A 12441-nucleotide genomic window follows, 5' to 3' on the forward strand; every position below is an offset into this window, starting at 1 on the left:
TGTCCATCATCCATCTCTGTCCATCACCCACCCGTGTCCATCACCCGCCCGTGTCCATCATCCATCTCTGTCCATCACCCACCCGTGTCCATCACCCGCCCGTGTCCCTGTCCCGCATAGCCGTGTCCATCATCCATCTCTGTCCATCACCCACCCGTGTCCATCACCCGCCCGTGTCCATCACCCGCCCGTGTCCCTGTCCATCACCCACCCGTGTCCATCATCCATCCCTGTCTATCACCCGCCCATGTCCATCACCCACCCGTGTCCATCACCCACCCGTGTCCATCACCCGCCCGTGTCCATCACCACCCGTGTCCATCACCCGCCCGTGTCCCTGTCCCAGTGGCCCAGGTCCATCCCCGGGTCCATCCCCGCCCTGCCGCTGCCCGCCCGGCGCTGGGCAGGGAACTGGGAATGGGGAACGCACCGATGGAAAATGTTCTTTATTCGGTCCCCCCTGCGCTCAGGAGACGGGGACAGGACAGCACGGGAAAGGGTGTGGAGGGGCTGGAGCGTGTCCAGGGCAGGGAACAAACCTGGCAAAGGGGCTGGAGCCCCAGGAGAGGCTCAGGGAGCTGGGAAGGGGCTCAGCCTGGAGAAAAGCAGCTCAGGGGGAATTTGGTGGCTCTGCACAAGTCCCTGCCAGGAGGGGACAGCCGGGGGGATTTGGGCTCTGCTCCCAGGGAACAGGGACAGGAACAGAGGGAACAGCCTCAGGCTGGGCCAGGGGAGGCTCAGGGGGGACACCAGCAGGAATTTGCATTAGTAAAGAGATCGAATCCACTCTCACAGGACCCTGGAAAAGAAAGGCTCCGCTTCATAAAACGAGGTTTCATGGCACACACAGAGAAGAGGCCAGAGCTCCGTCCTCCTTCACAGGAACTCCACATGGAAACGTGTGCAGGTGCTCAAAGTCCACCCCGCCCTTGTTCCAGGCACTGCAACAACACGGCGCTAGCTCCAACCGCAGGCAGGTGACATTCCTCAGGTGAGAACCTGGCACAGGAGCTGCTGGAGGCCCTGCAAACCACGGGAGATGTTCTACCTCAGCGTCACGCCCAGCTGCTGCTGCATCTCCTCCCGAAGGTGCAGCTGCATCTCCGCTGCCTCTCGGGAGCCCAGGGCTCTGTCACAGGACTGGAAAGTCACCCTGTAGCACAGGCTCCTCCGTCCTGTCCCTGGCTGCTGGAAACTGTCCCTTAACTGGATGGAAACGACCATTTCACCCGACACCTCCCTGGCAAGGGTGTGAAAAGCCACTTCATCAAACTCCTCCCCGTCAGGAAGCCAGAAGCTGACATCGTGCTCGTAGGAAGGTGGATAGAGGGAAAAACTCTGGAAAAGCCTCAACTCTCCCTCAGGGAACTGCCTGAGGAAGCGCCTGTCCCGTGTCCAGAGCATTCTCCAGTCGGATATTCCACACAGCAGCATGGCCAGGAGGTCCAGGTTCAGCGAGACTGAGACAACAACCAGCTCATGGCTTTTTAATTCCTCAGGAGCTGTCCTGATAACCCCCACACAGGAGCCCGAGGGCTCTGGGGCTGTCCCCACACAGAGGAAATGCTGAATTTCACCAAGCTGCCATTCAAATGCAGCAAAGCCATTCAGCTCCGTCCCAAAACTCGCTGCTTCCTGCAGGCTGACGGTGGGTTTGACACCAGAAACGCCCTGGTGAAGGGAATTCAGGGTGGTTTTAATGTTATCCACCAACATCTGGATACAGCTGTCCTCTGTGCCCCTGCTAACTGCAAGCACAAGCAGCATCTCATGGAAAACAGGCATGGAGTGGGGAGTGACCCGACATTTCCTAAAAACTGGCCCCGAAAGGACCTGTAGTGTCCCTGGGGAAAAAGCTCTTTGTTTTATTATTGCCTGAGCATGAGGCAGGAGGGAAGGCCTAAGATAAAACCTCTGTGGAACTGGGAGTTCTCCTTGTATATCCCTATCTGTGTCCTGGCCAAAATGGGAAAACAAAACCGCGTCTGCCAGACCCTGAGATGTTTTCTCAGTGCTTGGAGCCTCCCCTGGGCTCAGAGTGATCCAGAAGGTGCTGGAGTGGCAAACACCATCGGGGTGACCGTGGTGGAGCAGAGGAAGGCAGGAGCTGGTGCTGTGCAGTGGAAAAGCTTGGCTGAGCCCTGCACTGAGCTTCTCCTTTATTGTCTTTACTGGATGACTGGAATTCTCTTCCAGGAAACCCCTGTGAAAAACAAAAGTGCAAATTACAGACGTCATCTGTGATTCCTTTCCCCTGGCCGCAATCTGAGGGCAGCAATTTACCCAAAACATCCTTAAGCCAGGAACTGCCTGACCAAGCCAAGTCTTTCACCAAAGGTGTTTTACATTTTCAGGGCTGTGGTGTTTGTCTGCTGGTTACAATCAGGAATTAACTGCAATTTGCTGGTAAAAAAAATGGATTTCCCACTCACCACAGCCATTGATCTGACCCCACTGCTGGTCATTCCCACTGACAGCAGCGGATCTGCCACTGCCAAAGAGAAACTAACTATAAAACTCACCTGTTAATTTTATCCACGAGGATTTGTGGCACTTGAAAGGAAACTTTTTGGCTTCCCAGTTGAGTCTTGCAGCTCAGGGGTGTGAAACACGGGGATGCTGTGCTCCGTGTGAAAACGTGGTTCAAAGCACCCTCTACACAGAAGGATTTATCCTGACTCCTGAAAACACACAAAAACAGGCCAAAGTCACTGATAATTTCTGATATTTAAAGTGCCCCAAGTAGGCAGGAGCAGACCAGCCCCCAGAACTCCTGTCTTCAGGCTGAGATTGATATTTGTTCTGAAACGGATGCTTTTGACCTTTAAAATCCTCAGATAGTCTTATTTTTAGAGGGTGCTTTGGCAGGAAGCTTGCATTTTAATCTTGGTTACTCTGCTTAGAGATGAACAAGAGCTGCAGCTATTTTAAGGAAAATGGTAAGGGAAATGTAAGGAAAATTGAAAGGAAAATAGAAAGAGAAATGGAAAGGGAAAGGGAAATGGAAAGGGAAATGAAGAGGGAAATGGAAAGGGAAATGGAAAGGGAAATGAAGAGGGAAATGAAGAGGGAAATGAAGAGGAAAATTAGAAGGAAAATTAAAAGGAATTCTTCTCCAGCCAACAAGATACTAGAAGAACATCCTAGTGCTGGGGCATTTAAGGGCACAAACACCAGAATTTCAGCTTTGCCAGGGGATGGTTACCTGTAACCTGTGCACTTGTAACCCTCGACAGTCTCTGCTTTAAAGGGATGCACGTGGCTCAGGATGAAGCCAGCTCCTGCTGCCACAGCCACGATTTGCCAGCTGTTGTGCCACTCTCTCCTGGGTCGATCCGCAGGTGTCCCTCCTTGCCCACTGCACAGGGCCACGTGGATTTCTCCCTCCTGGGCCAGCACCTCCGTGCAGCTGGGAGACAGAAAATTCCTGTTAGCACACCCCCAGTGCCTGAGAAAACAGCTGGCAGAAAAGCTCCGTGCTTAATTAACACAGGAATTAATTTTCGGGCGTACTCGCCTCTGGAAAAAGCGGGCGAGGAGCTGCCTGTTCTTCACCACGCCGGCCTTCCTCCCGCAGTGAGGGAAGTTGAAATAAACACGATCGAATTCCCGTGTTCCCGGTAAAAAGTGCTCCTGCAGCTTGGTGCAGTCCACGGAAAACAGCACCTCGGCTCCTGCAGCAGCAAAGGCAAAACAGGGCTCTGGTGGTTATCAGAACAAGGCTTTGGTCCTTATCAAAACAGGGCTCTGGTGGTCATCAGAACAAGGCTCTGGTGGTCATCAAAACAAGGCTCTGGTGGTTATTGGGGGGGAAATCTTAAAGAGAGGTGGGAATCAAATCATCCAGGGCACTTTTGGGTGGGTGAGAGGTGCCCCGAGCAGCAGGAACCACCGGGAAGCCCTCCGGGGTTCTCTTTGCCCTTTGCTCCCTCTCAAGGCAGCAGAAACATCTGAAAACAGGCGAGAACAGTAGTTTGGGTGTTATTTCCCTCCTGTCTCTCCCAGATGGGATTTGAAGGCATTTCATTTCGCCTGCTGGGCTGTTCCAGCCCTTCCCCTGAGGAGTGCGGAGGGGCTCCCAAGGGACACGGCAGTGGATGGGGGGCAAGGACGCCACTCTGGGTGACACCAGGGTGACACCAGGGTGACACCAGCGTGACAGCGACGCCACTCTGGGGTGACACCAGGGCGACAGCGATGGCAGGAAGGTGACAGCGATGGCAGGAAGGTGACGGCGATGGCAGGAAGGTGACAGCAAAGGGCTCCGCAGCCGCTCCGTGCCCGTGCCCAGCCCGTCCCCGGCGCACACCCACCGCTGTCCCGCAGCCGGCGGATGCTCCGCGCCGCTCCGGCCGCTCCCACCGCCTCCTCCTCGCTCTCGTAGCAAGTGGCCACCACGTGTGTGCCCCGAGCCCCGCACAGCGCCGCGGCGAAGGAGAAGTTGCCCTCTCCCAGCAGCAGGACGCGGCGGAGCCCCATGTCCCCACGGAGCGCTCACGGCCACCGGCGCTCGCTCATGACGTGGGACACGGTCAGTGGGCGCTGCTGGTGGCGTGGGGACATCCCCGGGGACATGCTGTGTGGCCCGGAGGTGGCCGTGGTCCCGTTCAAAGGAGCGCTCGGGGATTGGGGCAGAGCCGTCGGCCGCCGAGCGACAGGAAATGGGAATGCGTGCAGTAAAAAAAAAAAAAAAGAGAGGAAAAAAAAAAAAAAAAAAAAAAGGAAAAGGAAGGAAGCGGCTGTTTACACGCCGAGGGATCGTAGATTCTGAGATTCACAGAGTGGCTGGGGTTAGAAGGGACCTTGCAGCTGATCTCCTGTGCACAGACACCTTTCAGTGCCCCACTGAGCGCTGCTCCATGCCCCAGCCTCCAGCGCTGCCAGACACTCCCCAGCTTCTCTGCACAGCTTCTGCCCGAGCCTCACCAGCCTCACAGGGGACATTCCTTGGTCATATCCAGTCTAACCCCGCTCTCTGTTGGCTCTGAGCCCTTCCCCCTTGGCCTGGCACTCCGGCCCTCTGTGACCAGCCTCTCTCCAGTTTCCTGGGGGCTCCCATCAGGTTCTGCACAATCGGCTCACCCTGGAATCTCTTTTTCACGCTCAACAGCCCCAATTCCCTCAGCCTTTCCTCACAGCAGAGGAGTTCCAGCCCTATAATCAACCTCGTCTGAACTTTACCTGTACCTGCCTTTACCTGTACCTGCAATTCTCCTTCTTTGACAATCTTTGTGCTGCTTGAATTCCCAAAGGGGAGAAGCAGGGACAGACAGAGAACAAAAAGAGAGGAGAAGCAGAGGAGAGGTGCTGGAAGCATCGTTTGGTGTCAGATAATTGCAGACGTAATCAAGGTGTAATAAGAAGCTCCCTAATTCCTCCACAGGGTGATACAAGGTAAATTAATTACCCTGCCTCACATAGGTGTGTGGTGCCTTTGAGAAGGAGGAAAATTATGGTCTGTAACGTCTACAGCAGCCAGGTTTGGGTGTCACCTGCCCCATCTGTGTGCCCACGGCTGCCCCACAGGGCAGGGACAGTGTGTCAGGACAGGGTTTCACACAGATAATGACAGAGGAAGGTTTGAAATGAGCAAAGCTGAGCTCCCACACAGACCCACTGCCACAGTCTGTGAGCTCTGTGCTGAGCTCTGGGTCCCTGTGGCCTTGAGAGAATCATTTTGCCTGATTTAAATGATGGCTAGGGGTTTTTTTGTCTGTTTTAAATGATGGGTAAGTGGCCTGGAGAGGTGTTGGGTACTGAGAAAATAATTACCACACAACCTTCTTATTCCAATAATTACAAAAAACCCCTCCTAACTTATATTATAGCCATGCTGAATGTGAATTTTCCTTTTCAGCACACCCAGTGCTTTGGAAACAACCTGCTTCAGATTACAGGGAAACATCAGAGAGGGAATTTTACATGTGCAGAACTGGGACAATCTGTTGGATGTGTGGAGCTTCTCGATGATGTTTGTGCCTGGAGATGACAGAGATGTTTTCTGTCATTTCCCCATGCTGGGCTGTGCTCCTGTGCCACCCCAGAACAGGTATTTCAGGTCACTCAGGGAGTGGTTCTGCATTTCAAGTATTCTTGTCTGGCTGACCTCATCCAGTTTATCCCCACGGAGGATACTCAAAACTCCCATTTCTGGCTGCTGTTTGGAGCCTGACAAAAACTCTGTGCTGTTAAAAAAAAAAAAAAAAAAAAAAAAAAAAAAAAAAAAAAAAAAAGAAAAAGAAAATTCCCTCAGTTGCCCTTTCTGGCTAAATCATTACTATATTACATTTTCTTCTTTTCCATGTTGATTCCTTTAGGATTTGAACAAAGACCTCCTTGATTTCCAAGCCACCACTCTGAGCTGGAAGCTGCTTTGTGCTGCTCAGTCCTGCTGCACCCCAGGCCTCCAGGTGGAGAAGGAAGGAGAAGGATGCAGGAAAAGCACCAGGAACCCTCAGGGCCCAGCGGTGCAATGATTTCCTTCCAGCCCCAAGACCCATCACACATGAAAGCCACATGAAAAATGTCCTTTCTGCTTTTTAATCTGCGCTATTTGTAACCTCTGTGCGTGTCTGGGGTTTCTCCTTGTGTGCAGAGGTGGCTGTGCCTGGCCAGACAAACCCAATTAACACCTTAGCTGGGAGAGCTAATTACAACCAGCTCACAGGAAACTGCAGGCCTTGGAAATGAGGGGGGATTGGGGGTGTTTGGCTGGGATCACAGAGTGCTCATTTGATTTTTCTCACCCACAGCCACAGAAGAGTGTCCTCCCTGCCCAGCTGAGGTGTTCTGTGACCCCTGCTAATGGAACCTTTGTCTTAGCAGGTTCAAGGAATGTAGAAAATAGGTCAGGTCGTGACTGAGTCTGATGATCTGTCCTTTCTGAAGAGGAATTTTTGACATTCAGTTCCAGTCAGCCAGGATTTCCTTTCCATCCCTTTGAAGAGAGGTGCTGAGCAGATGAAATGCCTGAAAAGGACTTTCAGTAGTGGTTTGTGTCGCTCAGCAATGCTGCCATCAATCAGGTTATGGCAGTAGACATCAGATCCTGCTCACTGTTTGAAGGGCACTAGCATCAGAGTTTCAAAGGGGTGTGATTTACCTCATCAGAGCAAGGTGCTTTCCTTCTCTCTGGGCAGATCTGTGTTTACTGCAGCTCTGCAGTTTTCACCTGCAGCTGCTCTGAACCGGCTGCAGCCCCTGGATGTTTCTCCATGACATGAATCACCCGAGAGATTTAAGGTACACTTGTCTGGCAGCCAGCTGTTGTCAAATACCCACACTCCAGATGGGTTGCAACTGTCCTGGAGCTGTTTTACCAGTTTAATCTCCATGGGAGAAACTTTCCTGTCGCTTGTGAAACCTCTGAAATCCTCTGGCATTGAAGGGAGGGAGAACAGAAGGTGTGAAGAGCAAAGAACTTCTGAACACCCAGATGAGCTGTCCTGACCACCCAGCACTGGTGTTCCCCGTGTGTGGCTCTGGTTCTGTGCCTGAGGTGTTTTGGTTTTCTGAAATCCTTTTCCCAGGGAATTTTCTGTGAACAGGAGAAATGTTTTTAAAACTATACCTTTGTTATTTATTCCTTTCCCTAGGAGGGAGTTCTTGATGTCCCTCTGCTCTGACCAATGGCAGTGAAGAGGTTTGTCTCTGTGTCACCAATCACATTGGGCTGTGTGAAATGGTGTAAAAGGGAGACACATCCCGAAAATCAAGGAGTCATTTTCAGCCTCCTGAATCTCAGAATTTGTGTCCTTGTGGTGTAAAACAGCTTCCCCCCTGCACCTTTTATCCCCTGCACCTTTTACCCTTGTAGGCCAGAGTGAACGAGGTGAAGATAACGCAGCAGGAGCAGCCGGTGGGGAAAGAAGAACAGGCTGAGGAAGGGAATGAGAAGGAAAAATCCTAAAGGCTGAAGATCTGGGAAGGTGTGGGAGCGGACAGGGGTGGGGAACCCGCAGTGCCTGGTCCCTGTTTGTCACCATCAGTGAGCCTGAGGCAGCCACACTTCTGCTTCTCAAGGCTGATGGATGGGGAAAAACCCCAAAAAACAACGGACTTGTGGCTGGGAAAAAGAGTGGGACTGAAGTGTGAGTGTAATGCAAGTTTTCTCCTAGGTCAGCTCCCCGTGCTCTGCCTTCTCAATCCAACCCAAAACAAAACCAATCCCCCAAAAGCTGCTTTCTCCGTGGCTTTTATTCGTTAGTAAACTTCCTCAGCATAAATAATCCGAGCGGCCATCGGGTACAACAGCCGGCACCTGGCGGAGGGAAGGGCTCCGGAATGACCCTCCAGGGGTGGCTTTGGGGACAGCAGAGACAGAGAGCAGCCCCTACTTCCTCTGGGCTCCTGCGATGGCGGGTTTGTCCTCGCGGGTGATGGGGATGGTGCGCTCGGGGACGTCGCTCTGCTTGCGGGGAGCGCTGACCGTCAGCACCCCGTCCAGCGACAGTGACGACGTGATGGTCAGAGGGTCCACGTCGTCTGGGATCCGATATTTCCTGCTGAACTCCCTGGCGATGAAGCCGTGCTCGTCCTGCATCAAAAAAAAAAATAAAGGGAGGAGGAGAGGAGGGTTTTAATTAGGGATGTTCGTTCTGTGCCGCGTTAACCGCGGGGTTTTTGAGGAAAGGCGGAGTGGGGGAGCTCAAAGGGAAGGATTTCAGGGAGTTAAAAGGGGGTTTGAAGATGAGCTGCCCTCTGCTGTGAGGAAAGGCTGAGGGAATTTGGGCTGTTGAGCGTGGAAAGAGATTCCAGGGTGAGCCGATTGTGCAGAACCTGATGGGAGCCCCCAGGAAACTGGAGAGAGGCTGGTCACAGAGGGCCGGAGTGCCAGGCCAAGGGGGAAGGGCTCAGAGCCAACAGAGAGCGGGGTTAGACTGGATATGAACAAGGAATGTCCCCTGTGAGGCTGGTGAGGCTCGGGCAGAGGCTGTGCAGAGAAGGTGGGGAGTGTCTGGCAGCGCTGGAGGCTGGGAGCAGCGCTCAGTGGGGCACTGAAAGGTGTCTGTGCACAGGAGATCAGCTGCAAGGTCTAACCCCAACCACTCCATGATTCAGTGAGTGTGACCGGGATGCAGGGGCCTGCAGGAGCCCAGAGTTCACAGGAGGAGGCTTTGTGTCCACCCCTGTGCCAGCCAAAGGCTTCCCCGCTCTCCGTGCTGCCATTCCCCAGGTGCCATTCCCACCCACACCTGCCCTGCAGACCTCCAGTGCCTCATCCCACTGCTTCATTGCCTCCTTAGCCAAAAAAAGGATTCCAGGAATTGTGTCAGGATTATTACACAGCAGCACTGGATTTCCTGGCTGACACACTGTGCTCCCAGGAGCTCCTGGGGGTGACAATTCCAGGGAAATGGCTACTCTGGGGACAGGGGATGGGGACTGGAAAATGCTGCTACATCCAGCTCTGGGCATGGTTTTGCATGTCCACACAGGTCTCCAGAGCCAGCAGGGAGAGGGGTGAATGACAGCAGAACACAGCTTTTAAGGATTAGAAACTCATAGCTGGGCCTAGGAAAGGTAACACACAGGGCAATGCGCTGACTTGTTGCGTGGCTTGGTTATTGCAGTTCATTTTTAGTTCACTGGATGCCTCCCTGCATTCCTGGCCTCTTCCCAAAAAGAGGGGAAGCCTAAAAATGCCCATTTCCCAGATGATTTTCCAGTTCAGCTCACAGTTCATGCAACATCAGCAATAAACCTGCACCCTCCTGCTGCCCTGCCTGGGATCAGCTGGGGGGGATTGCACGGAGCATCTTGATTTAAAAAAACACAAAAAATTACAAATATCTGAGACGAGCAGAGGGTTGTTTTACAGCCCCCAGAGGTGAGGGAGCTCAGAGGGGCTCCCTCAGGGCTGAGGTCAGGGCAGCGGGTACCTGGCGCTCCTCGTGCTTCCCGTGGATCTCGATCATGTCCCCGAGCACCTTCACCTTCAGCTCCTCGGGGGAGAAATGTTTCACATCCAGGTTCACGTAGAATTTGTCCTTGTCCAGCCGCATCTGCAAAAACCAGGAGGTGGTTTCAGAAAAGAGCAAGAGCAAGGAGGTGGCTTCAGAAAAGAGCAGGTGAGGGTTGGAGCTGGAGAAAAGAATGCAGCAGATCAAGCTGGTCTCTACACACACACACACCCTGAGCTTTGTTTTGGGATCTGGTCTCAGTGGCTCTGTCCCTTGCTGGCCTTGCATGAGTGCCCATCCCTACAGGACCTGAGATTCTCCACCTGAATTGCTTCAAACTGACTCTTGATTTCAAGCTGACTCTTTGTTACGGCAGCCAGAGCCTGGGTCACTAAACCGAGAGGGACATTATGCAAGGATTAAAATAATACTTTCACTCCTTCTGCTTGGAATTGCTCCTCCAGCTCCTTGTAAACAAGGCAGTTGACTTACAGGACAGGCAAAAGCCTCTTGGCTCAGCCCCTGGAGTGAGGAGGCGCCTGCTCCATGATCCTCTGGGTCCTGGATGTTATTAAAACGCTGTTTTTAATGGGCAGGGGTGGTTTAGACCAGGCCCCTTTTCCCTCAGCAGCCACGGGCTCTGCCAGGAGGATCCCACTGCCCCGTGCTCTTGGCTGCTCAGGTGGGAGTGGGGTTGAAAGACCGGCACAGAGGGCTGGGAAATCAGGGAGATGAGAGAAATTAGGGAAATTAGGGATCCTCCTTTCCCCTGGCAGCTGCTGGGGTGATCTGCCCTGCACACTGAGCTCAGTGTTCCCATCGCTATCCAGCCTCGCTCCAGCCCAAACAACGCGGAGGCGCAAACACGGCGCCTTTTCCCCCAGCCTTTTTCCTGAAAAAAAATCCCAAAAACACCACCTGTGAGCATCTTCCAAGCTCTCAGCTCTGCTGGGCCTCCAGAGCCAGCAGGTTGTGCCACAAAGAGCCCGAAGAAGCAAAGGTTACCTCCGAGAGTCCTGTCTCTAGCCAACTGGGCATCCGAAGGATGGGGGATCTCATCAGGAAGGGGCTGAAGCTGGGGGAAACAGGGAGCAGCTCCGACTCCGGCAGGTGCTCCCCGAAAATCTGGTCAAAGATACGACTCGGTGCCAACCAAGAGAAGAAAGGTCTGCGGATCAGGGGGTTGTGGATGGTGATATCCATTGGAGAGCGCTGGAGGAGCCTGGCCAACAACTGTGCTGCAGTGCCGTGCCGACAGCGGGGACAGCTTTATACCCGTGCAGCTGGCCTGGCCTTCCACCCCCCCGAGGCCTCTTGAACAGTGGTGTCAGGGATTTTATTGTCCCACTCCTGGGCTGGGCCCTTCGGCGGTGCCCAGTCGCTGTCTGAGGGATTTGAGCGCTCTGCTGAGGAGGAGGGGGGCAGGGGCCAGAGGAAGGAGAGGAGCCCAATGGGGCAGCAAAGAAGCCAGAGCATCCCGGCGCCCGCCCTGCTGCCCACGTGCTGTTTATCCACAGTCCCAGGCGGCCTTGGCCAGTGTTCCCAGCTGCTCTGGATGCCAGGGGATCAATGCAGCTCCTATCTTTGGCTCCCAGGGACAGGGACAAGGGGCTGTTGTTCCCGCTGATGGCACCGGGGCTCCGGCTCCAGCATCACCCACCGGAGCTGTGCCTGCCCCCGAGGGAGCCCCAAAACCAGGGCTGGGGAAGGTGCCAGGAGGGCTTTGCTGGGGTGGTCCTGGTGCTGCAGCTCTCCCCAGCGAGCCCTGCTGCCCTCACGGTGTGTGTGAGTGAAGGATGGATCTCTCCACTGACACCCCTTGTCTTCTGCCCACTGCAGAACACGTTTTTCTGGAGGGAGGACCCCCACGCTGTGAGCCCAGAGAGAACCTGGGCATGCTCACGGTGCTGCAGGGCACCCAGGGGTGCAGAAATCTCTGTCTGCCCCTGCCCCTGCACTAACCTGCCTTCCTGCAGCTCTCCTCCTAATAATTCACGCTTTTATTTTGATTCCTGCCTCGCCCGAGAGCCCAAATCACAGCAATGGGTTCAGCCTAGCAACTGGTGAAGGGCAAGAGCTTGTCTGCCTGCGAGAGCTCGCAATTTAAACACAATTTCTGGCTCGGAGGCGCTGCCAGCTCTGCCAGCCCTTTGCAAAAGGCTCTGAGCCTCTTCCTCTTGGCTTGCCTGCGAGAATAGGCAGTGGGATTTGCTCTGTGCAGCAGCCCAGGCCATAAATACCCTCTCCAAGTCCCCATGACATCAACAGCACTGCACCTGCTGTCCTGCACTGCGGGCCTCAAGGAAAGCTCTGGTTTCAGGGCGTGCAGAGCTCAGCTGGGCACTCCTCCCCTGCTGCAGCCCACCTCAGGAAAACTGGGTTTCCTCCAGGGTTAGCTGGTGATGTCTGGCCTCAGAATTTCTCCAAGACTTTGTGCCAAAGCCCCGGCCAAGGGAAGAGCCCGGGCAGGCAGCAGGGCTCGGGATGGGGCAGCAGTGGGATCTGGATCCTGCTCCACTCCCTGAGCCCTTCACCACTA

General features: G+C 54.1%; 2 protein-coding genes across 2 annotated transcripts; both read right to left on the minus strand.

Moving 5' to 3' along the window:
• Positions 1-677: 677 nt before the first annotated feature.
• Positions 678-4494, minus strand: FDXACB1 (ferredoxin-fold anticodon binding domain containing 1). Its single transcript, XM_066334787.1, has 5 exons — positions 4314-4494; positions 3518-3674; positions 3206-3409; positions 2523-2681; positions 678-2203 (listed from the first exon to the last, which is right to left on the minus strand). The coding sequence occupies exons 1-5, from the start codon at positions 4477-4479 to the stop codon at positions 1045-1047; spliced, it is 1845 nt and encodes a 614-aa protein (XP_066190884.1). The 5' UTR covers positions 4480-4494; the 3' UTR covers positions 678-1044.
• A 3690-nt stretch (positions 4495-8184) lies between these two features.
• CRYAB (crystallin alpha B) lies at positions 8185-11374 on the minus strand. Its single transcript, XM_066334782.1, has 3 exons — positions 10908-11374; positions 9882-10004; positions 8185-8536 (listed from the first exon to the last, which is right to left on the minus strand). Exons 1-3 carry the CDS (start codon positions 11103-11105, stop codon positions 8333-8335), a joined length of 525 nt encoding a protein of 174 aa, XP_066190879.1. The 5' UTR covers positions 11106-11374; the 3' UTR covers positions 8185-8332.
• Positions 11375-12441: the final 1067 nt, after the last annotated feature.

This window comes from Sylvia atricapilla, chromosome 23, assembly GCF_009819655.1.
Source record: "Sylvia atricapilla isolate bSylAtr1 chromosome 23, bSylAtr1.pri, whole genome shotgun sequence".
Taxonomy (NCBI): Eukaryota; Metazoa; Chordata; class Aves; order Passeriformes; family Sylviidae; genus Sylvia; species Sylvia atricapilla.

Excerpts from the sequence above, each read along its gene's own strand:
- FDXACB1 (XM_066334787.1), bottom strand. The coding sequence starts at position 4,479 with ATGGGGCTCCGCCGCGTCCTGCTGCTGGGAGAGGGCAACTTCTCCTTC. Across the intron at positions 3,675-4,313 it reads CCGCCGGCTGCGGGACAGCG|GAGCCGAGGTGCTGTTTTCC; the intron begins GTGGGTGTGCGC and ends TTGCTGCTGCAG. Across the intron at positions 3,410-3,517 it reads CTCGCCCGCTTTTTCCAGAG|CTGCACGGAGGTGCTGGCCC; the intron begins GCGAGTACGCCC and ends TCTGTCTCCCAG.
- CRYAB (XM_066334782.1), bottom strand. The coding sequence starts at position 11,105 with ATGGATATCACCATCCACAACCCCCTGATCCGCAGACCTTTCTTCTCT. Across the intron at positions 10,005-10,907 it reads TAGAGACAGGACTCTCGGAG|ATGCGGCTGGACAAGGACAA; the intron begins GTAACCTTTGCT and ends TGGTTTTTGCAG. Across the intron at positions 8,537-9,881 it reads GGAAGCACGAGGAGCGCCAG|GACGAGCACGGCTTCATCGC; the intron begins GTACCCGCTGCC and ends TTTTTGATGCAG.